This window comes from Pinus tabuliformis, chromosome 4_2, assembly GCF_031772625.1.
Source record: "Pinus tabuliformis cultivar Carrire ecotype Pingquan chromosome 4_2, CPIR1, whole genome shotgun sequence".
Lineage (NCBI taxonomy): Eukaryota > Viridiplantae > Streptophyta > Pinopsida > Pinales > Pinaceae > Pinus > Pinus tabuliformis.
The window spans coordinates 422,989,321-423,016,526 of NC_142304.1; the positions used below are offsets into that span (position 1 = coordinate 422,989,321).

Sequence of the window (27,206 nt, forward strand, 5' to 3'; positions counted from 1 at the left end):
AATGATAAGACAAATAAAAACAAAGGGAAGAAGACTGATAGACATTGCAACTTTTGTAATCGAGATGGCCACTTAGAATCCAAATGCTTTAAGAAGATGGAAGCCTTGGAAGCAGCAATGAAGAAGCATAACATCCATTTGGAGCAATCTTCAACTTCAACTTCATCTTCAGGAATGGCACTTTCTGCATGTGGTTGTCAAGCATCTCGGTCTGGCTATGCATTAAATGTATCTTCTTCTTCTCATTCTCATGAGTGGCTCATTGATTCTGGAGCTTCTTATCACATGGCCAAAAACAAAGCCATGTTTTCTTCTTTAAATGATTGTAACACCAAAAATATATATGTTGGTGATGATAGATCTCTTAGTGTTGTAGGGACTGGAACTGTTCATCTAGACAATGGTCAGTTTAATGATGTATTATGTGTTCCAACCTTATCCTGCAACCTTCTATCTGTATATCAGATAACCCATTCAGGTGAAGGTAAAATCGTTGAATTTTCACCTCACGATGTTGTAATTAAGGACCTAAGAGATCCTAGACAGATATTAGCTACTGGCATTGCTGATGATTCTACAAGGTTGTATAAGTTTCACAACTTTGGGTCATCAAATCTTCCCTCAGTATTTGTTGCTCATAATGATGAAGTGAGCAAACTTTGGCATGAGCGATTTGGTCACTTAAACTATCGCTCTCTTCAGAATCTATGTAAAGAAAATATGGTGACAGGTCTTCCCGTGGTATCTTGCAGAGATGGTGTTTGTTCCGGATGTGTACTCGGAAAACATCATCGGGACATTTTTGAAAAACGTGCCTCTTGGAACGCTTCAGCCCCTTTACAGCTCGTGCATAGTGATTTATGTGGTCCACTTCCAGTTGCTTCATTCTCTGGCTACAAGTATTTCTTAACTTTCATTGATGATTTCTCCAAATGCACTTGGGTATACTTCTTAAAACTCAAGAGTGAAGTATTTAACATGTTCTTGGCCTTTAAGGCCTTTGTTGAAAAACAATCTGGACATCAAATTCTTAAGCTAAGATCTGATAATGGCGGAGAATATGTTAAAAACACATTCATCAACTTTTGCACTGAGAATGGAATTCAAATGCAACATACTGTTCCATATACTCCACAACAAAATGGTGTAGCTAAAAGGAAGAATCGCACCTTAAAGGAAATGGCTAATTGTATGCTTCAATCTAAAGGACTTAGTCTTAATTATTGGGCAGAAGCAATTAACTGTGCAAATTACATAATAAATCGCACTCCTACTAAGGTTTTAAAGAATATCACTCCAGAAGAAGCATGGAGCTCAATCAAACCAGATGTAAGTCACTTTCGTGTTTTTGGAAGTGAAGCATGGGCCCATATTCCAGATGAGAAACATAAAGCTTTAGAACCTAAGAGTGAAAAATGTATTTTTGTTGGATATTCTGAAGATGTCAAAGGATATAGACTTATTCCACTTAAGTCCAAAAATGTTATCATTAGAAGAGATGTAAAGTTTGTTGAAAATATATCGGCCTGCGAGCCTAGTTCGGCGGATGTGCCACCTCTCCCTATCTCTTCTACTTTTGAAAATATTTCTTCTTCAGATGATGAAAGCGAGGGTGAAAATCCTCCCCCACCTTCTCAGGATCCTCCTTCAGCTCCTCAGCTTCCAAAATGGGTCCGTGCTACTCGGGATGCAGCAGGTGATCTTGCCGGTGATCCTATAGATCAGCGACATACACGTTCTCAGTTCGAGAGAGCCTCTTCTTTACTAGCTCAAGCTTCAGTGAATTATGATCCGGACACCTTTGCAGAAGCTTCAGGCCATCCAGATTGGGAAGCAGCTATGAATGAAGAATATCATTCATTATTGGCAAATGATACATGGGATCTTGTTCCTCTACCAAAGGGATGAAAACTTGTTAGATGCAAATGGGTTTACAGAACCAAGTATGGACCAGATGGGAAAGTTGATAAACATAAAGCTAGTTTTGTTGCTAAGGGTTTTTCACAAGTTGAAGGCATTGACTATACTAAAACCTTCTCCCCTGTTGCCAAAATGAACTCTATCCGCCTTGTTCTTTCCCTTGCTGCCTCTTTCAAATGGGAAGTCCATCAGATGGATGTTAAATCCGCCTTCTTGCATGGGGACTTGCATGAAGAAATCTATATGGAACAACCCATTGGCTTTATACAAACAGACTCCAGCCTTGTATGTCGACTTAAGAAATCCCTTTATGGTCTCAAGCAAGCTCCTCGAGCTTGGTATGCCAAAATGGATAACTTTCTTTTAGAAAATGGCTTTTCTAGGTGTCATTCTGACAATACTGTCTACACCAAGAAAGTGGGCAAGTCTCTTATCATTCTTGTTCTTTATGTTGATGATCTTATCCTGACTGGTAGTGATCCCAACCTTATAAACCATGTGAAGTCTAGCCTTAAAAGGAAGTTTGAAATGACAGACTTAGGACACTTACATTATTTTCTCGATCTTCAAGTCTTGCAATCCAAGGAAGGTATTTCCCTTTCTCAGTCCAAGTATGCCTGTGATATTCTACGCCATTTTCACATGGAAGACTGTAAGCCAGCCCCTTCTCCCTTTCAGTCTGGAGTCAAACTTTCAGTCACTTGTACTTCTCCTGAAGTTGATGCTACCTTATACCGTCAACTTGTAGGAAAACTTTTGTATCTAACCCATACTCGTCCTGACCTTTCCTTTGCCATTGGCCTTGTTGCTCGGTTTATGCAAAACCCACATGAAAGTCATTGGAAAGCAGCTAAAAGAATACTTCGTTATGTTCGAGGTACAGTTCAGTTTGGGATTCATTACAGTGCCGAAGCAGCTCCTCTATTGGTTGGTTTCACTGATTCCGATTGGGCTGTTGACCCTGATGATCGGAAGTCTACTGCAGGTTATGTGTTCACTCTTGGTTCAGGACCTATTACATGGGCTTGCAAGAAACAAGGTGCCATTTCTCTTTCTTCAGCAGAATCAGAGTATCGTGGTGCCGTAGAAGCTAGTAAGGAAGCCTTGTGGCTTCGTCAGATCCTGTGAGAGTTTGGCTTTCAGCAGCAGCATCCGACTACACTTTGGTGTGATAATCAAAGTGCCATTCAGCTATGCAAAGATCCAGTCCAACATCAGCGCAGCAAACACATTGAACTGCACATGCACTTCATCAGAAAGCTCATTCATGACCATGTTCTTGAAGTGCAATATTGTTCAACAGATGATCAAGTTGCAGACATCTTTACAAAAGCTCTCACAGAGGCGAAGTTCACTAAGGCCAACTTGGTCTTGGAGCAACTTTTTGTTGAAAAAAAGTAACTAGTTTCAAGCTTCATAATTGTATTTGAGTCATAATAAAATGTACTTGAGAAAAAGAATGAAAACAAATTTTATTATTATTATTATGACTTATTAAAGCTTGGGTCTCATGCTTGGGTCATCATGTTTTAGGTCAATGTCCCCATTGAGGACTTCTAGGATTTATTCTAAGTCAATAGAGTCATTGTACATTTAAAGAGACCCTTCTTAGGCTTTTGAATCATGTAAAAATAATTATTTTGGAGTCAAAAATGAATTATGTCACCTCCACACCAAGTCGGCCTCAAGAAAGGTAATTCGACCTCACCAGAAGCCTATATATTGAAGCAGTTCGATTCATTTGGATGACAATCATACACACAAGTTCAATCTCCTAGAAAAAGTCGTGAAAAGGTGTGAAGTTGCAGTGGAAGAAGGAGAATTGAAGGATCAAAGGTTTTGGGTTATCTCTCTCTCTCAAACGTGATTTTCTGGGCTACGACATCACGATCGAAGTTTTTTTACGGCATCAAGATCAAAGTACGGCATCAAGGTCGAAGTACGACATCAAGTTCAAAGTGTTGATTCAAGGTCGAAGAGCTAAGTGTTCAAGGTCGAAGTTGTTGCATTAAGATTGAAGTTGCTAGGTCAAAGATACTACTGCATCGAAGTGTTTTTGTTGCTATTGTTGTATCTAGGTCGAACACAGTACTGGAAAGTGATCATCTGCTGAAAAAGGAAAGGGTTGACAGTGACTTGGTGTGGAGGAAGTATGCATCTATGTCAAGAGTCTTGGATTATCTTAGGAATCCTATTGAAGGAAGAGTTGTTGACTAGGTTTTCCCCAAGATTGTGGTTTTTCCCTGGTTGTCTTCCTACATTTGGTGCCCTTGATCTTCATGCTATTGTTTTGGTAATTGCTTGATGAACTAAGATAAAAGAAGAACATAAGAAAGTTAATAAGAACACAAGAATCTCACAAGTAATTATCAAGTATAAGAAAATATTTCCGACTTTTTGATTTTCTAAGATGGTATCAGAGCTAAGGTGAAGAAGAAAGAAAAAGGCAAGTTGAAGATCTATTGAAAGAAGACTAAGGAATCTCAAGAAGTTGAGCAAAGGATCATATAAGGAGACCTTACAAGGAAAGAAGTTTACTACCTTCAAGGACAATGTCTAACTCCATAAAGGGAAAGAACAAATTAGGAGCATCAAATTACAGGTCATGGAAAAAGATGATAGATCTAATCCTCGAAAAGAATAAAGTTTTGGATTTAATCAAAGGAAAAGTAAAGAAGCCTACATATGAATCAAGTGAAGCAAAGAAAGCAAAGTTTAGAGAAACAAAGATTTTGGCCATTAGCCTAATAGTGGATGGAATGCATAAAGTCAAGAAAGAGTCAAAATATCTTTAGTAATCAACAAGGAGAGTGAAGAAGAGAAAATCTTGAATGATTGTTTTACTCATCACAAGAAGAAAGGAACCTTCAAGAAGTCCAAAGGGTAATGCTACAGTTGTCACAAGATGGGTCACTATAAAAGGGATTGTCCTAAGAATCCAAGGAATAAAAGGAGGAACGGGGATCAAGCAAAATTTGTCGAAGAAGTTTCACCAAAGAAGAACAAGACGGAAGGATCCGAAGTCAAAGGCCTATTTGTTCGGGACTCTATCCCTTATGTATCCCTCAAGTTTGGATTAAGAGGGAGCCCTCACCACTTTCCAAAGATAAGTATCTTACTCCTTCTGTTATCTTTCATATTTGGTTTCCCTTACTTATCCAAGTTTGTTTATATTAAATACTAATCGCATTTCTATTCATATTTTCCTTGTTTAGAAAAGGCTTATTGAATACTCAAGGATTATGAAAGAAGGCCTCACGAGACAAAGCATTGGGATTACAAGGTTTGTTAAGAAACAGAGGTATGCCTTATACCATAAGCTTTGTTCATGATAAAGGTATATTTATTCATTTTGGTAATCTATTCTACATTACTAACATTGTTGTGTCTGGCACTCTTGAATTGTAAAGAATATTGATTGGGTGATTCATCACTAGATAAATCTACCCTCCTCACATCTTTGATTATTCTTGTGGAACTCTAACGAGGTTCTCTGTAAAACCCTAACTTAAGGGTATGTCGATGATAATGTGTGAAACCCTAGCCTACTTACGGTTATTGATGAAGTCTATAGAAAATGTTTAATACTTTGATGATGTCATGTTTGGGGTTTTGGTATGGTTATGAAAACCCTAACTTGTTAGGGCTGAAAGGTGATATATCAAATCCCAAACCTTTGAAGTTTTGGTAATTTAGGGTTTTCTATGTTATGTATTGAAACCCTAGATCTTTAGGGTTTATGAGAAAAACCCTTATGACCTAGGAATGAATCCCTAGGCATATGTTTGTTCGTCTGATGAAGTTTGTTATATGTCTGATTTTAATGTGTTTGTCACTGGGTTTGCCTGACATATCTTGTTATGATATGCTTATGCATGATGATGAAATCCTAGATATGCATTATTGATAGTCATAAGTCCTAGGGTTTGGAACTAAGCCCTAGTCGAAGTTTGATATTCTAGGATGATAATGTCTGTGAATTCTAGGGTTTTGTAGCTAAACCTTAGTAGAAGTTAAATTCTCTAGTATATGATTTGACAAATCTGGGAAAGGTTGATAAAAACCTAAAATTGTATTGTGATCAGTTTGATTGTTGAGAATTAGTAAATGAAAATCTAGGGTTTACATCAAACCCTAGTAGAAGCTAGTCATGTTGTTGATTGAGTTGTGATTGGTTTTGATTGTTGAATCTCATGTATGAAATCTAGGGTTTGTATGAAATCCTAGTAGGAAGTCTAACATATGAATTTTGAAAGTTGTTAGATGCATTGTTATACTGGTCTCTAGGGTTTGCTATATGTTATAAAAGAGTTTGTCATATCTCTGAAAGAAATATTGAAGCCCTAGATATAATGAGATTGATATCTTGAGTTGTTGATGTGATTTAGGGTTTGTAACAAAACCTGGGCAAGAAGTTGAAGTATAGAAGTAAAGTCTCTTGCTGATTATGTTTATAAAGTCTAATGCTTCCATTATTGTATGATTTTGATGAGGTTAACTTCATGCTTCTATAGATTTGGTTGTACTTGCTATCTAAGTTGTGCAGGTACATAATCTTCAAGATGGTGAAGATGTTCATAAGTAAAGTTGATATGATAAGCATGATGAAGAAAGTTATATGGATGATGATGGTCATGATAACTCTGATGAGAAGGATGGAAGCCATGAAAGATTCTCTGATGTCGTAGAAAAGAAGTTGATCTCCCTAGGTTAAGAGGGAGCTTGGGTATATTCCTTGTATACAAATGATTAAATCCTCCCTGGTTAAGAGGGAGTGATGGATATGGTTCTCTACTTCATGTGTGATGCACTCTACCAGGACTAATAGCTATAGATCTTAGTGAAGGCCATGAGTGAGAGAAGGACACATCACTCTTGTTGTCATGGAAACAAGTCTCTAGTTAAGAGGGAGGGCATATTATAATCATGATGGACAACTTGAAAGAAGAAAATTGGAGAATGCATTTTGAGGAGTTGTTGAGATAAGAAAAGCAGGATCTATTTGTAGAATATGTTGTTGCATGTGAAGTAGGAAAGGAAGATGCATGATAAAGGAATCTCCTGTCAAGATTCGTTTGCAAGTCCTACTATGATAAATTGAGAAGCAACATTAGTTGTCTAGAAGACCCCGAAGGTTTGTGTTTACTTATGTACATTTGAAAGATTGTTACTGATTGGGGTTGTGTTTCTACAAGTAAATCTCTCAGAAGTTTTGATAGCATGTTTTACATGCTTGTTGTTATTGATCAGTTTGATCGAAAGAGATTTGTTGTTACCGATCTATTTGATCGGGATGGATTTGCTACTGATTGTAAAAAATCGGATTTGTTGAGGCTTTATGAGTGAAGCATTGCCTGGGAGGACATCAGGTCAGCACTATGTGTTGATGTCTAGATCCCGAAGTAGGGAGGGTGGCGTTGGTCACAGAGCTCTGACCTCGGATACGCACCTAGATCCTTGGGTTGGTGGTTAGCAAGTAAGCCTGATGGTGCCTAGAGAGGTTGAAAGTTTTAGTCCATCTTACTCCCACTCAGATAGATTGCCTTGGTCAGGAATCTAGTCTGTGACATTGTGGTGCCTAAATTGTTGAAGACCTTGGATAGATTACCCTAGTCAAGAATCTAGTCCATGGCATTGCGGTGCCTAAACTCTTCAAAGTTCGCATAGTTGGAGATCTTCCTTGTACTTGTATATGATGAATACCTCCCTAGTTAAGAGTGAGTGTTGAAAAATGTAACTAGATTCGGTCTTCATAATTGTATTTGAGTCATAATAAAATGTACTTATGAAAAAGAATGAAAATAAATTTTATTATTATTATTACGACTTATTAAAGCATGGGTTTCATGCTTAGGTCATCATGTTTTAGGTCAAGGTCCCCATTGAGGACTTCTAGGATTTATTCTAAGTCAATAGAGTCATTGTACATTTAAAGAGACCCTTCTTGGGTTTTTGAATCATGTAAAACGAATTATTTTTGAGTCAAAAATGAATTATTATTTTTGAGTCAAAAATGAATTATGTCACCTCCACACCAAGTCGACCTCAAGAAAGGTAATTCAACCTCACTAGAAGCCTATATATTGAAGCAGTTCGATTTATTTGGAGGAGAATCTGTTGATTTTGGGTAGCATCGGATGTGCTCTAGCCATGAAATTTGGTGGAGAGTCTAAGGCACATGAGATATCCAAGACCCTGAAATCATTTGGAGAAATTCCACCCGAATGAAGAGATATTTTAATAATTAATATTTTTAATGGGTCCCTAAGTCTAAACTTAGGAAAATAAAATTATTAATGTGTATTAATATAAAATGGGTGAGAAAGTTCTAAGTGACGAGGATCAAGCCAGTTCTAATCTTAGCCCTTGATTATGGACTTAATCTCGGCCGTTGAATCGTCAACAGGAAAAGTATAAGAGGAGGCTTGAGGGTCAGTTGGAGACACACCAAGAGAGATCAAGAATTCGATTTTCTGGGGTAGGGTTTGCTGAGGAAATCGAGTTGGCGATCAGTTGCAGTGAAGGGCAATTCGGCAGGAGGCCGAAGAATACATAGCAAAGAGGCAGCACAGTGCAGGAGAAACAGCGCAGGCCCTAGAAGGGCTGACGCAGAGGATGCAAAAGGCCATAGAGGTTGACGCTTAAGCCATAGAGGCTGAAACAGGCAGTGAAGAGGGCCGTAGAGGCTAACGTTGGGCTTTAGAGGCAACGCTGGGGAGATTTTGTGGGGCAGACTGAGAGTAGATCAGTCGGGAGAGGGTGACGCAGTTCCAAAGCAGTGCTTGGAAAAGCTTTCGCTATCCAGCAAAAGGAACAGTCAGAGTCACTGTGGGGTTGATCATCCGGTTGTTGATTTGCTGGAATATCTGTCTCTGGATAGAGGTACTACTGCCGAGGACATTCTCTATTAGATGAGCCATTTCTGGCACCCTAGTTGTATTCACGAAATCTGCTTGATAATAAAAACCTCATATATGCTGCACCGGTTTTCCCGCATTGGGTTTTTCTGGGGGCGATTGTCCAAAAATAACGATGTCCCTTGTGTTATTGGTTCTGTTTACTTTAGTGCATAATCTGTATATTTGTGAAGGTTGTGTTTGTGTTTACTTCAATGTTTATGCAATTAAATAACTTGTTAATGTAAAGAACAAGTAGGAGATAATAAACTAGAAATTGCAATAGGGGTTTCTGATGTGTTAGATTCAGGAATTTTCACACAATCATACACACAAGTTCGATCTCCTAGAAGAAGTTGTGAAAAAGTGTGAAGTTGCAGTGGAAGAAGGAGAATTGAAGGATCAACGGTTTTGGGTTATCTCTCTCTCTCTCAAACGTGTGATTTTTTGGGCTATAGCATCAAGGTCGAAGTTCTATTACAACATCAAGATCGAAGTACGGCATCAAAGTCAAAGTTTTATTTCAAGGTTGAAGAGCTAAGTGCTTCAAAGTCGAAGTTGTTGCATTAAGATTGAAGTTGCTAGGTCGAAAATACAACTACATCGAATTGTTACTACTGCTACTGTTGTATCTAGGTCGAAGACAGTATTGGAAAGTGATCATCTGCTAAAAAAGGAAAGAGTTGACTTGGTGTGGAGGAAGTTTGTGTCTATGTCAAGAGTCTTGGATTAACTAAGGAAAACTATTGAAGGAAGAGTTGTTGACTAGGTTTTCCCCAAGATTGGGGTTTTTCCCTGGTTATCTGCCTACATCTGGTGTCCTTAATCTTCATGCTATTGTTTTGGTAATTGCTTGATGAACTAAGATAAGAGAAGAACATAAGAAAGTTAATAGAAACACAAGAATCTCACAAGTAATTATCAAGTATAAGAAAATCTTTCTGCCTTTTTTATTTTCTAACACTTTTGACACAATTTTGACTCAAATAAATTATTTTGACTTGATACAAGATGCCCAATGGGGTCTTTTACATATGACAATGGCTCTATTAACTTCTTGACTCTATGACAAACCCTAGGAGCACTCAATGGGTGCTTTGCCCTAAAACTAAATTGACCTTCAGCATGAAACCCATGCTATAAAATGACAATAATAATTTCTCTTTTCTCTTTTACATCAAATACATAAAATCAAGATTACATAAGACATTATGAAGACTGAACCTAGTTACATATTTTAACAAGATTCAGTGAAAACCAACCATAAACCCTTGAAAAAATGATATTAGGCCTACAAAACAAGATATTAGCCTTCAAAATCAATTGCAAAGATGAAATTAGGCCCCTCTAAGGCTGTGACTCAGTCAAAAAGGCCTAATTAGACCTGTGGCCAGGGTGAAATGGCCCTTTTAGGGTTGCGGCTAAGGCCTAGAGGCCTCAAAACCCTTGGAACCACCCTTGATTAAGCAAATGGATGAGTATGAGCCACAAAAAAATTGATTTCCTCCACAAAATTGGCTTACAAGTCTTCCAGTGATAAAATACTTGTGAAAAACCCCAAATGCAATAGTTAAATTAGCCCTCTAAGGCTAGCAACTTCCTCAAGGAGGCCAGACATTGCAACTCTAGCACTTGGGTCTTGCAGCTTAGGGTATCTAGACCCCAAACCAGCCTCTTCGAACGCACTCCTTTTCTTGGCTAGACGACCCCTCCTAAGGTGAAAATAGGCCCAAACCCTAGCCGTCTAGGCTAGGTGAGGGTCTCAAACCTCTTACTTCCGATTTGTCTTTGAATCCCTGAGCTAATGGCACCTGCAAGTCAGATAAATAGAGCCAAACCAAGAGAACTAGAAAATTATAAAATAAAAACCCCAAAATTTTATTTACAAAATAAGAAAAATAATATACAAGGGTTAGTAGAAAAATATTCACAAAGTATTTACAATAATCTACAACAAAATATTAGCTCTAATTAGAAAATAATTCATTTATAGCCCAAGTAGATTTTGGAAATAAGTGAGAAAAATATTTTTTTTAATGTCCAAGCCAAGACCCTACACCAATGATCGTTAGATAAGCTTGAAGTCCAAACAAGATGTGACCACCTCAAAGTCCATAAACTTGGGGCATACCCAAGGGTTGAATATTTGAAGATCTCTACATAAAAGATAGACTATTAGTTCCAAAGGGGCTCGATTCACACAAATAGACTAAAGATCTAGAGATACCTGCTAGATCTACCAGCTTCAATGTGTTTACCCTAACCCAATACCTAAAGCAAGATACCTGTGCTAATAGATAATCCAACCACTAGCTATGGAACAATAATCTTCTGTTAAAGATAATTAGAGCATTAAAATCAATTCAACAAATACCATGATTCATCAAGCAAGAGACACCGTGAATTGAAACCCCAAAGACTTTTATTAAAAATATTCCAGCTAAGCTTAGCTCAAAACATCAAAGTCAAGTTGAAGTTACAATGAGGAGCTTGAAAACTTCCTTATATAGAAAAAATGTGAGAGGTTAAACCCTCCAAGTGGAAATAACGGCTAGTTGCATCGATCCATGGCTTGATCCTTGATGAAAAAATTCAATCCCTTGATTAGCTAGCACAAATCTCCAAAATAATTCGATTTTCATTATTCACTGTGCTGGAGGGTCAAACCTTGACTTTTGGACCACTAGAGGACCTTCAAAAAATAGAATTATCGCTACTTGTGCAAAATATTTCAACTGCCTGACCCAAAAAAATTGATTTGCTGGAAAGTAGTCTTCTTTGGCCCAAATGAATTTCTGGATTGGGTCCTTCTGCCTTGGAAATGAGGCTTTTATTTTTTACTTGAATATTTTCCTTTGAAAATAGCTTCAAATAATTTTTTCATGATTTTTCCACTTGGAGTGTAATTAATTTTCCCTTCATTTTATATTTTGGATAATTTATGGTTAATTTTAATTTTTTATTTTTCCCATAAATTAAAATTAAAAGACTGAGGAGGGGATTAAACATTTTTCCACCCTCTAAGTGTATCTAAAAAATATTTTGGTAATGGTATTCTAATTATGAGGAACCATTCACCACAAGTATTCCTAAATAACAATTTTACATCAAGATATTACAAATTCAACCCTTAGAAGGGGAAATACACACGAACACAAACTCTTAAGACTCAACCAAATTCTGTGACAAGACACATGATCTAGTATGATAAAATGCATAGACTCGATAACATTAAGACTCACCTAAGACCTCGTCAATGAGCTCCACCCTAGCTTTGGGGCATATCTGGGAGAAAAACTCTGTCAATTATCTGTGTTTATAAACACTGATAATTTGGTGAGGTTAAAAAACTCCCTAAAGTGAAACCCTTTTCAGAAGAAACATAGGCTTAGCTAGGTGTTGTTACATGGCTTAATATTCATACTAGAATCATTTTTACATTATAAAAGCAAAATTTGGGATTACAATGATGATAATGACACAAAAAAATTTATTCCACAACTGCATGCACTGCTTCTTGGATTGTTGCCCTGTACATGGTCAACAAGGTCCATACCTTCAACATGATTTGGGAGTTGAGGCTCCCTATACAAAATGAATGGGGTCTCGTCAAGTTGAGGAATAGTGGCATATGATAAATCCATTTATAATTGTCCACCAATTGATGCACCCCATTTCCTGGATAATAGCATTCCCGACAAGTCAGGTATATCAATCACAACAACATCCATGAGTACAAAAATATCCCTATTAATGGTTATAGTTACCTTCAAATGCTTAATGAGCCCATGGACAGGGATGGACCTAGAATCAAAGCCACAAACATTTCTGTAAGGTCTAGTAATATCTAATTCTAATTGGCACATAACCTTTAATCACATGATATTGGCAGAAGCCCTCGAATCTAGCATACAATTATGAAGAAGCAACCTATTAATGGCCAAGGTCAACAAGAATGGCTCATGACCAGGGTTTGTCCTATCAAAGTCCGTGCTTTTAATACAATAGGGGGATCATCAAGTTCATCATTTAGCGCACGAGCCTTCTTGACTTGCCTTCTATGGGGAGTGATCTTTACTATCTCTTTTATGGCAACCTACACGGTCATTTTGCCCACAACACTACCAGAGTCAATACCTAACTCAATTTCCTTGTCCTTGGCTTTGTGCTTCGATTTTTCTTTGGGAGGCTCCTTTTCTTGAGAAGGATTTGCATTGGAGCTTGGTTGGGCCTGCTTCTCATTATTTCTAGAGTATTGCAAGCCCTTCAATCTCCCACTACTTTCCACAACGAACACCTTTACTTCTTGTTCATTGAGTTTAACTTGGCTAGGTTGTGGATGGACATATTGTTAATTTGGCAGCTCAAGGACAAATTCCCTCCATTGGACAACCTTCCTCATCAAGAAAGACTCCTCCTAGCCCTTCTCTCTCCTCATTTTATTGGTTCGTATAGGTTTGAAATAAGGAGGTCTGAACTCACACGTGCGAAGGGAAGGAGGACAAATCTATTTTTTGCATTGACTTTCTGATTGGGACAGTTTGACCAACCATTGACCAACTTTGACTTGATGTTTAGACTTGGTTTGACTTGGAAATTTCAATTTTGGAAAGTCAAATTGATTGATGAAGAAGCCAAACTTTTCTGGGCAATTTGACTTGGGTTGACCACAAACCTTGACCTTAGTTGACCACATAAAATTCTGAAGTTGGACTGTAGGCTTTCTCTCTCCTTTGACCAGACTTTTTTGATTGTTTTGACTGGACTTTGACCAGCAAAGAAGGCCACATACTTTGACTGTTGACTGAGCTGATTTGGAAGTGGTTTGACTGTTGAACATCGATTGGTTAGGGAATCTTTGACCAAAAATTGTAGACTTTGACTTTGGATCGGATTTGACTTTTGGGCTCATCTCTCATTGGATATTAGTTAGTTTAATTGAATAGTCAAAATTATTGCCCTTTGACTTATTGTTGATGAATTGGAACATTGTATCTCTCTGCAAAACATTTGATGACAATCTAATAAAAGAAGAATTTTGAAAAGGTTTTCCCCCTTGTGGGGATTTTCCTTGGTCTTTGACCAAATCTTGTGTCTCTCTTGTTTTTGTTCTTGGTTTTCTTCTATTGCATTTGAATCATTGTTCTATCTACAATCACTTACTGTCATTGGAAGATTGAATTTATTTGAAGAGTGATTGCTAATTGAAGAAGAATTGGAATAAGTGATTGTGCTAAGCATAGAACCATAGTTTTAAAAACTGAAACCGGTGACCGAACCAGTCCACGGTCCACCTAATAAACTGGGTTTCAAACCGGAACTAGTCAAATCGGGATTGGTCAGGTCTAAATGAATTAGTTTTTTAAAAAATACAATAAATAATTAATTTTTAATGAAAAAACTATTTTTAAGATTTAAAAACATGATTCATAACCAATACACACAAAATATGCAAATTTTTCTCATATATATACCATGTAAAGGTGAATATATCAAAATGGCACCAAGTGCAATACATATTAGCGACAAAATATATAATCAATGAGGCTCTAAATGGCCTCTAGAGTGCAAAAACAAAGCCTACAAACTATAGGGCCATTGGCCTACTACAAGTCTACATATATGATAATAGTGATCAGCATTATCACTTGAAACTTCTCATGAGTTATCATGATCAAACTTAGTTGGTTGAGTCTCGACTCCCAAACTTTGCAACTGCTTGAGTCACAAACTTCTTTATTGGTTCAATGACCTCAAACTTCTGAAAGGTATTCTACCCTACTATGCCCTATTACTTCATTTGGTGCTCCACATGGCTTTACATGACCTTCTATCCCAGCAAACTATTGCTTGAACCTATTAATACCCCCTCCTTCAATAGATTTTTGGCAAAATATTTGCAGATCATTTTGCTATCAATCATATCACAATGAGCCCATGTAGTATCCTTGGCTTTTGGAGGTATGATGACTACTTAGCTCAAACTCTCTATTGTTCCACTACTCCAACAAACACTCAACACTCTCCAAGCTCCCAATCAAACTCATAAAAACTCCAAATGAGATGTGTGAGGCAAATGAGGGGGATGAGCTCCTTTTAAAGGCTTCGAGAGGGTATTTTTGGAGGGAAACAACCCTTGTTTTCCCTCCAAAACACCCTAGAAGCTTCCTAAATTGTGCTATGTGGGTCCTCCGCAGCCTTGGTAGCTAACCAGCCGGTTTAGGACGAAACTGGTCGGTTTGACCATAAACCGGCTAGTTAGCACCGGTTTTTGTGGTTCCTGGGTGAAGTGAGGGGTCGAACCCGATTTTTCTGCCGGTTTCCGGTTCAAACTGGCCGGTTTTTAAAACACTGGTCGGAGGTATTGATCATCATGTTGGCAAGTCACACTTGACTTTAATTGACTTTAATTGGACTCTCATTCTCTGTTGAACATTTGATATTTGATAATAAGATGAATTGATCAAGGGTTTTCCCCATCTTTGGGTTTTTTCCCTGGCTTGAGACATATCCTTGTGTCCTCTTGTCTTGGCTTCTCCTCTACTCTTATCGTCTATATTCTTTCATCAGTTACTCTTAATATGATTATGTCCTATGTGATTGCTAATGGAAATGAAATGAATTAAAATTGGGCTAATATGGATCTTAGAAGTAAATGTCCTAAGCAAAGAACATGTTGCCCTAAAATTAACATGGTATCAAAACTCAGGCAAGGACAATCCCAAGTAAGAATGCAATCACTAAGAAGTTTGTAAGGTGAAGTATTGTTATCTAGACTATGGAGGATGGAGATCAGAGGACCATAATGAAGTAACGATATTCCACATATCTTTTTGTTGCTACAGTCTTAGGATGCAGGTTCATTGACAGACATTCGAGGTTGCCAGACCAACATTTAATGTTGTTATTCGATGTTACATGGAGATATATGATATTGGAAGTTACTTGCTCGATCCTGTGATGCCAATACAATCTTATATGAATATGTGATGCTGATACAATCTTAATGGCAGTGATATCCTTGTTTCATATGACAGAGATTTGTTTTACATACTCTGCAGTGTGGATGGACCCTGTATACAAAATATTGTTCAGACCTTGTGTGAAGTTGAATACCATTTAGATCAAGTTGGTTCGGATACTGCCTTCAAAGTTTCAAACCCATTTTGCATTAGCTCTGAGATTTTCGAATAAGCCTAAGGCATCTCCACAAGAAAGAAAGGAATCTCTCTCACTTGCATAACTAAGGCACTACAACAATCTTACTGGCTACAAGTCTCGCATTATAGCACAGGAATCTCGCTTGGGCTGAATCTATCATTATTTGATGAAATGTCTCTGCAATGACTAGAAAAATCTCTCATCTGTCTCTCATTTTGTTACAGGTCTATGCTTGCTACAGGACATCAATGATGACCATACTGTGCTTCAGGATTATGCTCTCAGAACTGTTCTCCTCTTGCTTTAAGACTTTCACTCCTGATAAAATTGGTATCTTTGCCTCAGGTCTATTATGTCATGTCCCAATGACCTCGGGTTTTTCTATAATGGCATCTGCTCTTGATGGTCCCTCAGTATGGGCATCAATTCTTTCACCTTGATCCTGCACGGTTCTTCTACAACACAACACGTAAAGTATTTCTATGATTTGGTCGGTATAAAACAAGTTTAAAGTATGGTTCTCTATGATTGTCATCTATACTCAGCTATAGAAGGAATCGATTCACATACTTCTCTGCAATTGTATGTATGGTAATGTCACAGAGATGTATGGCATTGATACTTATTCATCTAATAGCTTCTCCGAGATCATCTTACTATTGACATACAGTTCATCTATGAATAATAGTGGTATGGTAGATCAATATTGGAATGGGCATTTTGATATGGCACTGTAGAAAAGTATATGTCTCTGTGTGAGATCCAAGACTTGCACATTCTACAACTTGAATTTCTTATGTAAGTTGAGCCATTCCGTGAAGATTTTCATTTTTGAAAGAAGGATAGCAACAGGCATAAAGCGGTGGAAGCACGAAATCAATCCTCCTTCAGCTTTAAGAATCTTCTATTAGGAAGCTTTAAGTAGCGGAGCTGAGATTCTGCTGAAGTCATGATCCTCCTGGAAGTTTGAAGCTATCATAAACCTCACAAGTTATTTGTGACATCAGGTCTGCTATGTGAGCTCAACATTTTTTTTTAGCATTGTGTAAACCCTGTAACAGTCTTGTTCACAATCGAAGTTGTGAACAAGACAGATGTAAATCGTGGATATCTGATCTTTTGAAGCGGCTACAGTGGATGTTGGCATCAGTAAGTTAGAGTTTATAACGATTTGTTGTGAAAGTGTTTAACTCTTGTAGACACATCAAGTTGTCACCTTGAGCAACAATCTCAATATACAGTCCTGATTTGCAAGAGGAGGTTTCAGCAGTAACAGTTACATCATGGTTTGACAGCAGTATAAAGTTTGGATGGCAGTAAGAATGTTTATTTTGAATAAGTATCAGTTTCATAGGCATCTTCTTTATAATCATTGCCCAGAAGACAAAAGTATAGTGACACTCCTTTCAGCAAGGAAGATTGCAGTTGTTGTATTAAATGGCATCAAAGGTATTGGCTCAGAACTAACTCTAGCATCCCATTGTCATTATTCTGGCAGACTACAGTAGGTATCTATACAGCAGTTGTCAGTAAGGGAGGTTTTACAGTTTCACCTTCAGAAAAACTTCTTGTCACATCACCTTCTTGCAACATGATAAAATCTCATCTCAAAGATGAAGTGCAGATTGTCAAAAGCTTGATGATCACCTAAAGTAAGGATTCAGAGGGAGCTGTAATGTTTTGATGATATCTGTACATCAGATGATGACCCTCTCATTTACCACTGAAAGAGGGAGTTTATTTTTTTTTAAATGTAAGATCTAGCTTTGTTCCTAAGCTTTAAAAGGTTTGGCAATATGGAGCAGCTGCTAATCCAGATATAGACTATGTTTGGGGGCATTGGTGTATACCTTGATGCAAAGACTCTTAAGTCGATTTATGATTAAGCCTCATATATTGGATAGTTGTTCATTAAGAGCACATCTTAGTGCCATATATTTTGCGAACCACCTTCATTTCATGAATACATCAAAGACTGAAGTCTGTTGCACTGGAACACCATTGAATCACAATAAAGCAGCCAACATGGCTCAATTATGAAGCCATTTGAGTTAGCTCTTCAATGAGCCATTTCAGCACACCTTCGTTGTATATTGCAGAATAGGATTCTAAGAATCCAATGTTTCACATGTTGACACCAAATACCATATATGGTACGACATAGGACATTCCTGTTTTATGGCATGTTTGAGTGGATAAATCTCATGATGAGCAGGTTGACCGATGGACACTTTACACTCTGGAAAGACAAGTTTAGGCTTGTGGTCTCCCTGAGTAAGAGGGAGTAAGATCAGTTAAATATTTTCTTCATCGAGATATGCAAGAAGCAAAAGATTGCTGAGTGTTGGTCTCTACTGTAAATCAATATGTTTGCTATATGCTGCTGAATGGAGCAATGAGGCTCCCATTGATCTAATCTTGATTTTCAAAAAGCAGCTTGGCACTATTCCCTATATGAATGGATCTTTGGTTAAGATTGAACATTAAGCTTTGGGAGCTCTTGGGGGCTTGGGGTACTTCTTAAGCTATGAGCGACCATAGGGTGAGTGGTTCACCTTCCCCTGTGACAGATGACATGTGTGTAGGGTGAGTGGTTCACCTTCCCCTACGATTGATAACACATGTGTGTAGGGTGAGTGGTTCACCTTCCCCTACTATTGATGACATATGCATAGGATGAGTGGTTCACCTTCTCCTATGGCATATGAGCAGGATGAGTGGTTCACCTTCTCCTGCGAGTACCCCAGTGAGAGATGCATATAGGCATCTGTTGACAAGTCGGTGGGACGTGGTTCATACTTTCCCCACATGTAGGATGCTCATTCCCTACGATCATTGGTTGACATGTCGGTGGGACGTGGTTCATCCTTTCCCTATGTGTAGGATCCTTCCTACGATTGATGGTTAGCATGCATGTAGGACGTGGTTCATCCTTTCCCCACTCTCGATGATTTGCATGCGTGTAGGATGTGGTTCATCCTTTCCCTACGATGATTGTGATATGTGACTATAGGATGTGGTTCATCCTTTCCCTACGATGGTTGTGATATGTTATTGTAGGATGTAATTCATCATTTCCCTACAGTGGTTGTGATATGTGACTGTAGGATGTCGTTCATCCTTTCCCTACGTGTGGTTGTGAGCAGGATGTGATATATTCTTTCCATGTCGATGCTTCAATATCATCCTACCCATGGTTGTGATATGTGATTGTAGGATGTGGTTCATCCTTTCCCTACGTGTGGTTGTAAGCAGGATGTGATATATTCTTTACATGTTGATACTTCAGTATCATCGTACCCATGTAGTCCGAGACACATGGGAAGTACCTCTCATCTAGCCAATGAATTGGGAAAAGTGGATAGGGACCATAGCACTACCGATGGATGCATCGTGTACTACCGCACTCCCTATGTCTAGGATGCATGATGTTCGAATAACTTGATCACTTTGGATCAAATCCAATTGGGGTTCGACCCCTAGTTATGTGGACTGACTTTTGTTAGTGGAGAGTGGCAAGGTCTTGTGATTCACTCTCGATCAATTTTTCTTCATTATCTATATCAGTGTTCAGCAGGGTTGAGACAAGATGCAGAGATGGTATATGATGACAGGATGGCATGATAATGGATGCATTGGCAAGTGGAATTCTCCCTAGTTGAGAGGGAGTGTTAAAATTGGCAACTAGGGCCAAATTCCACTTTGGACAACTCATTTGATGAAGATAATTATTGCATTAAATTCCTCTTTTCGAGAGGACCAAAATCGATATAAAGATCGTCTCATTTGGACAAGCAGAAGTGTGATTTTGAATTTTTGTTTTCTCACATACAAATTATCAAGGTCGGCCTCACCTCTATGTCAGCTCATCAAGCCCAACCGACATGTCTCTTCACCCTCTCCATCTTATATAAATAGAGGCGTCCTCCTACCTCATTCAGACCATCCAATGCTTGGAGAAATGTCTGAAGCAGTCGAGTACTTAGAAGCAGTGTTTTAAAAACCGGTCGGTTTGAACCAGAAACCGGTCAAACCGGCCGGTTCATTAGCCGACCGGGTCACTGGGTTTGACCCCTCACTTCGCCCAAAGACCACAAAAATCGGTGTCAACCAGTTGGTTTATGGTCAAATAGGCCGGTTCTGTCCTAAACTGGCTAGTTAGCTGGCAAGGTCGCAGAGGACCCACGCAACGCAATTTAGGAAGCTTCTAGGGTGTTTTGGAGGGAAAATAAGGGTTGTTTCCCTCCAAAAACACCCTCTCCAAGCCTTTAAAAAGAGCTCACCCCCCTCATTTGCCTCGCACATCTCATATGGAGTTTTCATGAGTTTGATTGGAAGCTTGGAGAGTGTTGAGTTTTTGCTGGAGTGGTGGAACAGCAGAGAGTTTGAGCTAAGTAGTAGTCACCATGCCTCCAAAAGCCAAAGATACTGCATGGGCTCATTGTGATATGTTTGATGGCAAAATGATCTGCAAATATTGCCAAAAATCTATTGAAAGAGGAGGTATTAATAGGTTCAAGCAACACTTGGCTGGGATAGGAGGCCATGTAAAGCCATGGGGAGCACCAAATGAAGTAATGGGGCATATTAGGGCAGAATACCTTCAGAAGTTTGAGACTCAAGTCACTGAACCAATAGAGAAGTTTGTGACTCAAGCAGTTGCAAAGTTTGGGAGTCGAGACTCAACCAACTGAATTTGATCATGATGACTCATGAGAAGTTTCAAGTGATAATGTTGATCATTATTATCATATATGTAGACCTGTACTAGGCCAGTGACCCCATAGTTTGTAGGTTTTGTCTTTGCACTCTAGAGGCCATTTAGAACCTCATTGATTATATATTTTGTTGCTGATATGTATTGTGCTTGGTGCCATTTTGATATATTCACCTTTACATGGTATATATATGAGCAAACTTTGCATATTTTGTCTATTGGTTTGGAATCATGGTTTTAAATCTTAAAAATAGTTTTTTTCATTTAAAAATAATCATTTAATGTATTTTTTTTAAAACCGGTTCATTTATACCTGACCAGTCTCGGTTTGACTGGTTCCGGTTTGAAACCCGCTTTATTAGGTAGGCCAGACCGGTCACCGGTTCCAGTTTTTAAAACTATGCTTAGAAGAGGAGGATGAAGGGTGGTTTGTATTTGGGTTTACTTCTGCATGAGAGCTGAGATGCTTTTGGACAGCTGCAGGTCTTGAGGGAAACTCTGGACGGTCTAGAGAATGTATTGGGACCGTTTTGTGTGGAACCTTTTCACTTCAGATGAGCCGCTGCACTTGAAGGCTACTCCAGTTAGGCCGCAGGCCTATATTCTCTTGTTTGATGAGCCGTGTTCCATGTGAAGGGTGGCCGAGGCTATTGAAGCAAGTCTGGGCATATTTCATGGGCATTTGAGGTCAGTCTCAGCAATGTTTGTCTTCACGTGCAAGCCGCATATGTTCTATGGAGATTACAGGGTTTGGACCAATGTTTGATGGAGATTGTAAAGCCCAAATATCAGTCCATTCTAAGCTGCAATCTCTACAAGGAAGTGCGAGCTCTTTTGGGGTTAATCACATAACTTTGCTGCTATATGTTAGGTCTGATGTATGCCCTAACCAGACCTGCAATCTTCTCAAGATCTGAACTATTTTGGGTTCACGGTCATCAGCAAGAAGTCCACATTAGTTGATCCAGTATTAAACTTCTTCAGGAGACTGACTTGTAGCCACTTTGTCTATCGTTGACCTCTGTATAGGACAGAGTATGTCTACTATTGTCTGAAGCCTGAATGGAAGACTTATCTGGGCTGTTTCGTGGTCATTTGGTCGGAGGTATTGATCATCATGTTGGCAAGTCACGCTTGACTTTAATTTGACTTTAATTGTATTCTCATTCTCTGCTGAAAATTTGATATTTGATAATAAGATGAATTGATCAATGGTTTTCCCCATCTTGAGGTTTTTTTCCCTGACTTGAGCTATATCCTTGTGTCCTTTTGTTTTGGCTTGTCCTCTACTTTTATCGTCTATGTTCTTTCATTAGTTACTCTCAATATAATTGTCCTATGTGATTGCTAATGGAAATGAAAAGAATAAAATTGAGCTAATATGGATATTAGAAGTAACTGTCCTAAGCAAAGAACATGTTGTCCTAAAATTAACAACCCTCCACTGTTCCTTTTCCTCTCTCCTTCTCCCTTTCCTAACCCTTTCTTTCTTTATTCTCAGCCCTCCTATTCATATCACTTTTCATTTAACTATTCCTTCTTATTCAAGTTCTTTAAGTACTTTCTAATTTAGACATCAATTCTTTTAGTCCTATCTAATTTTAGTTATCTCTTGGTTAACTCTTCATCTTCTTGACTCAATAAAAAAATTTAATCATAAATTGTTTCAAATTTCTCATTAATGGTTCGATTCTCATTAATATCATTTATGCTACAATTGTCATTAATACCATTTTTATTCTATTTTGACCAATTCTAAGTTATTTATTAATTTTACTGTATTCATAATCAATATTATTCTAATTCTTTCCTTTTATTACATTATAATAATTTCATTTAATTTAAGTTTATATGTTTATATATATATTTAGTATTTACTATTACTAATATCAATTATATTAATTTACTTATTAGTTCTATCTTTAATTCAATTTTGACCTAAATAATAATAATCTATTCAATTATTATTATTATATTTTACCCCAAAATCGTGATTTCATTTCAGTCAATCCTATCAATTCTAAGTTAATCTTATCTACATTTAACTTATTTTATCTATTCTTATATATATATATATATATATATATTGACTCGTAGCAAATTGAGTATTTATTATTATTTTACCCAAGTTGACTTGAATCCTTTAATCTGGATTCAATTCTTAATATTTATTTACTAATCAACGGTTTCTTTATTCTTGCTCTCCCTAACAGCTAAATTCTAATTCCTTTGTTTATTTAACTCAGTCTAGCACACATCACATGATCAGAAATAATGCCCCTGAAGATGGGTGAAGTGTTCACCCGAAATGTCGGCCATATCAGTGACAACACACAGTTTACCAGAACGTTTCATCTACATGAACAGTGATGTCTAGGAGACTATTTTGAGACCAATAAGGATACTACCCAAGAGGTTTTTCAAAGTAAAGTATGCAACTAATGGTAGCATGAAGAAGTACAAGGCGATGTTCATAGCAAGAGGATTCCACAAAGAAAGGGACTTGACTATGAGACCTTTGTTCTGGTTGGTGGGTATGCTTCCATCCGAACCATCATGTCTTTAGCATTAGTTTTTCGTTGGTCTTTATACTAGCTGGATGTTAGCACTATTTTTTTGAATGGTCCGATTGAGGAGGAAATATACATTAATAAAACAGGGACTTCTAATTTGTATAGGTGAGATACCAATATATGAATATAGAAGAAGCCCCTTTATGGACTGAAGCAAGCACTGTAGAATTGATGAGTGTCTACTTAATTTGAGTTTCGCCAAGATTGCTGCAAATGCCAATCCTCATTACGATAAATTTGATCTGCTTGTCGTGGTCATGTATGTAGATGACCTGATGCTTACAAGTAATTCTAAGAAGCTCATCACATAGTAAAAGACAAAGTTGGCCCGCAAGTTTGATATGAGGACGCCAGCCTTATGCACTATATTATGGCTTTAAAGGTTTGCAAGCTACAACTTATACTGGAGGGTTTCCATAGAAAAGGAAAGTAAACAGTTGAGATTCTGTGGAGATTTCAAATGCTAGATAGTGAACCTTTGGCCACTCCCACGGTTCCAAATCTGAAATTATATGTTGCTTTAAATTCAGATTTGGTAGATCCTTCTGTTATAAGCAATTGACTGGTTCCCTTATGTATCTAAAGAATGCAAAGCCTGATATATGTTTTGCAGTGAATACTTCTAGCCACACAAAGCATGTGCTCTAATACTTGAAGGGCATAGTTCAGCATGTCTTAAGGTATGTGGGAGATGATGAGTTGACATTGCATGGTTTTGTTGGTTTTAATAAGGCAAAAGATGCAGGTGCTAAGAAGAGCACTTCAAGGTTTTGTTTCATTGGGATCAATTGTGATATTTGACAACAACTACACTCAATTTAGCATAGATAAAATATACGGCAGCCAACTCCACTAGTTATGAAGCCATATGGCTTCAAAAGTTAAGAGTAGAGTTGATCAATCAAATGTCGAAGCCCACTATAGTCAAATATGACAATCAGAGTTGTACCAGACTCTTTGAGAATCTAGTATTTCACAATCACTCCAAGCACATAGATATCCAGTAGTATTTCAGATTTCCTCATAGATAGGGTTCAAAACTGAGTGGTTGTTCTTGAGTATATTCCTACAAATCCACAGGTGGCAAACATTTTGACAAAGCCACTACCTAAGGGGAAGTTTGAGATACTAAGGAAGAAACTTGACTTGGTGGAGAACACTTTCTTCACATATATGGAGTGTTAGAATTTTCTCGCATTGCTTAGGCCTTGTTTGTCTACGACATCGTTCATCTTGATTCTTGTGCACAGCGGTGTGAATGTAGAAACATCAACAGCAAAGAGGCCCTTTACTGAGGATGAGTAAACATAATTGTGGAGAGAGGATGCATGTACATGGTCTTCGACCATTTCCAGTTTAGTTTTTGTTGTTTTTACACTGGTCTAGAGTTAACCTTTTCTTTAATTGAAAAGTTAATTTAAATTTAGGAAAAAGGCCAGACTTAGAGAGTTTTCTAGATTTATCTACAGCGTATGGGTTGGAGGATTTTCCAAAATTAAAACAAGGAACTCTATTCCAGGAAATGTGTTCATGCAGAGAGGGTGCACTTCTCGAGACTAAATTTAGGGTTTATGTTTTTGCTTCTAAAAGTAGGAGCTCCGTTTTGTAAAACCCTTGCCTTCTTCATCTATAAAAGTGAAGCGATTGGTTACTGCAATCTTGTAGCTTTTTGTTCATATTTCCAGAGTACTGTGTTTTCTGATCTAGCATTCCTTTACTTGCAGTATTGATGGATTAAACAGTTTTAATCACCTAAGGTTTGATTAAGAGAGAAGGTCTGTCTATCATGGTGTACAAATTTTTTGTCCTTTAGGGTTACTAACCACTCATGCATACTGGGGGATAATAGCACCCTCCATCTGGGCTGCCAGGGACCGTGGGGAATTCCATCAAGTTATTTCCTTGGAAAAATAAAAGGATATATATTCAAGGTTTAATCCACGCCGACATGGATTACTATATAGTAAAGATGGTTGAATTTACAAGTATTGCAAATCAAATACAACCAACCAGAACAAGAGGAAGGTGGTTTCATGTAACTGAATGCCTATTTGAGGTGAGAAGGCCTACCTCTGTTTGTGGGTTGAATGGCTGCACATCAGTTATGCTGACATGTTTATTGTAATCCTTCCTTGGTCCAATGGAATCCAAACTCAAATTCTGCTGAGCCAACCCCACCAAATAACAATCATTGATGTCATCAAAAAAGAAAAACCCGTCAGGCATTCAAGGAAATAGATCACACTAGAGATCAAAAGAAAGTAAGCCAAAATAATCACCCATTCCTCCATCTTAGCCCCTTCAGTGCCTCCACACCTGCCCAATTACTACAATATGTCAATCAAATCAAATCAAATCTGTATGTGTGGAAATGTATTTGTTTATTTATTAAAAATATAAAAATAAAACTGGATTAAACAAAGACCTGAATTTGTCCGTAAAAGGCTGAACAGTGACAGGAACCACCCATTTCCGGCGCACTCTTCTGTTCACGTTATCGCTGTCAATTCTAGTATTATCACCCACGGAACGGGAAGGGTAACGGATAATTGTGGTGGTCTCATAATTAAGAGATGGAAAGTCGTCGGATGCATGGATTAAGGCATTATTTCGAGAACAGGGCTGAAGGTGGAGATCATGTAATTTCTCCGACATCGACAGAGCCTCTGAACTGATATTGAAAGCGTCCTCCTGGGAATTGAGATCACCATTACAAGTACAATCACACATTATTTAAGGGCAATGCCTGCACAGTCTTTGTCTAGGCATCTGGTGACGAATATCAGCCTGCATCACATATTCTACACCACCCCCAAAACAACATAGAAACAAATACAAACACCCACTAAATCCCCTTCCACCACCAATATATTCTATTTTCTCTTTCTCTTACCCTGTCCTCTATCGCACCGCTGTTTGTATGCCAAACCCAACCAATTCCAACGCCTGCATGTCTGCCTGTATATTCGATTGAATGCTTCCCCCCTTGTTCACAATTTAAGTTAATCCAATCCAAAATACAACAAACTCCACCAACGCCTGCATGTGTGGCTGTATCTCCAATCAAACGCTTTCCCCACTTGTGAATTTACCAACAACAATAAGGAACCCAATCCAAAATAAAAACAAACGCCTCCTACTCCTATTCTTAGTGTGATAAAAGCCGCCATCTCAACAGTTTGCCACTTCATATTGAAAAGGAAAACCAGTAACTTTACCAATTTTTAACCTCTTTTCAAACATTCAACAGTGAGTTCCATGGATTTAACCATATTTATTACAACGCTTTCGCTAAGTCAACTAATATTGTATAAAAATGCTGGTCCCGTGTCATCTCTGTGTGATGATGGTATCCCGTGTGATTGAAAAATTTTAAATATATATTTTTTTCTTTTCTTTTATGACAACATTCCATTTCATGCATTTATCAGAGGCCTTTTGACTTTACTCTCTCAAATAATATGGTTTGAAAATGTTTCAGCCTATGTGTATCTTCTTGTTGGCATCCTGGTTTTTGGAAATCCAAACTCGTTGAACCTAATTTTAAAAATATATTGCCTAAAACTTTTATATTTTATAATGTGTATATTTTAATTTGGATCTTTTTCTAGGCATATTTATTTTTCAAAGTGAAAATTTGTTAATATAATTTTAAAAATATAATGATGAAAATTCATATATATATAAACAAGGTTGTATAGGTAGTGTTTTTTGTCATTTAGTTTAATCATTGTATTTTGAAAAATATGAACATATTTTCACATTTGAACAAGGGCTACAAATTTTCTAAATGATATATATGGTCAATTCACTTTATAGAATATATGTTAGTGGCAACTATATTTATCTAATTTAAATAATAAATAAAATGATTATTTCATGTTATCATTTTCCACATATTTTGTCAAAAACATTGAAAAATAAAAATAAAAAGTAAAA

General features: G+C 37.7%; 1 protein-coding gene across 3 annotated transcripts in view; it reads right to left on the reverse strand.

Moving 5' to 3' along the window:
- The window catches only part of LOC149169748 (microtubule-destabilizing protein 60-like), a 98,987-nt gene extending 72,554 nt beyond the window's left edge, over positions 1-26,433 (reverse strand). The window contains exons 1-4 of one of the 3 annotated variants that reach the window (XM_089428795.1): positions 26,161-26,433; positions 25,693-25,958; positions 25,547-25,583; positions 25,338-25,430 (exon numbers count right to left, since the gene is read on the reverse strand). In XM_089428795.1, the coding sequence (XP_089284921.1) occupies positions 25,338-25,430; positions 25,547-25,583; positions 25,693-25,922 (360 nt within the window). In that variant the 5' untranslated portion in view covers positions 25,923-25,958; positions 26,161-26,433. Of the gene's footprint in view, positions 1-25,337; positions 25,431-25,546; positions 25,584-25,692 lie in introns of all 3 variants that reach the window. The other 2 variants (XM_089428793.1, XM_089428794.1) reach the window with 2 other exon arrangements.
- Positions 26,434-27,206: the final 773 nt, after the last annotated feature.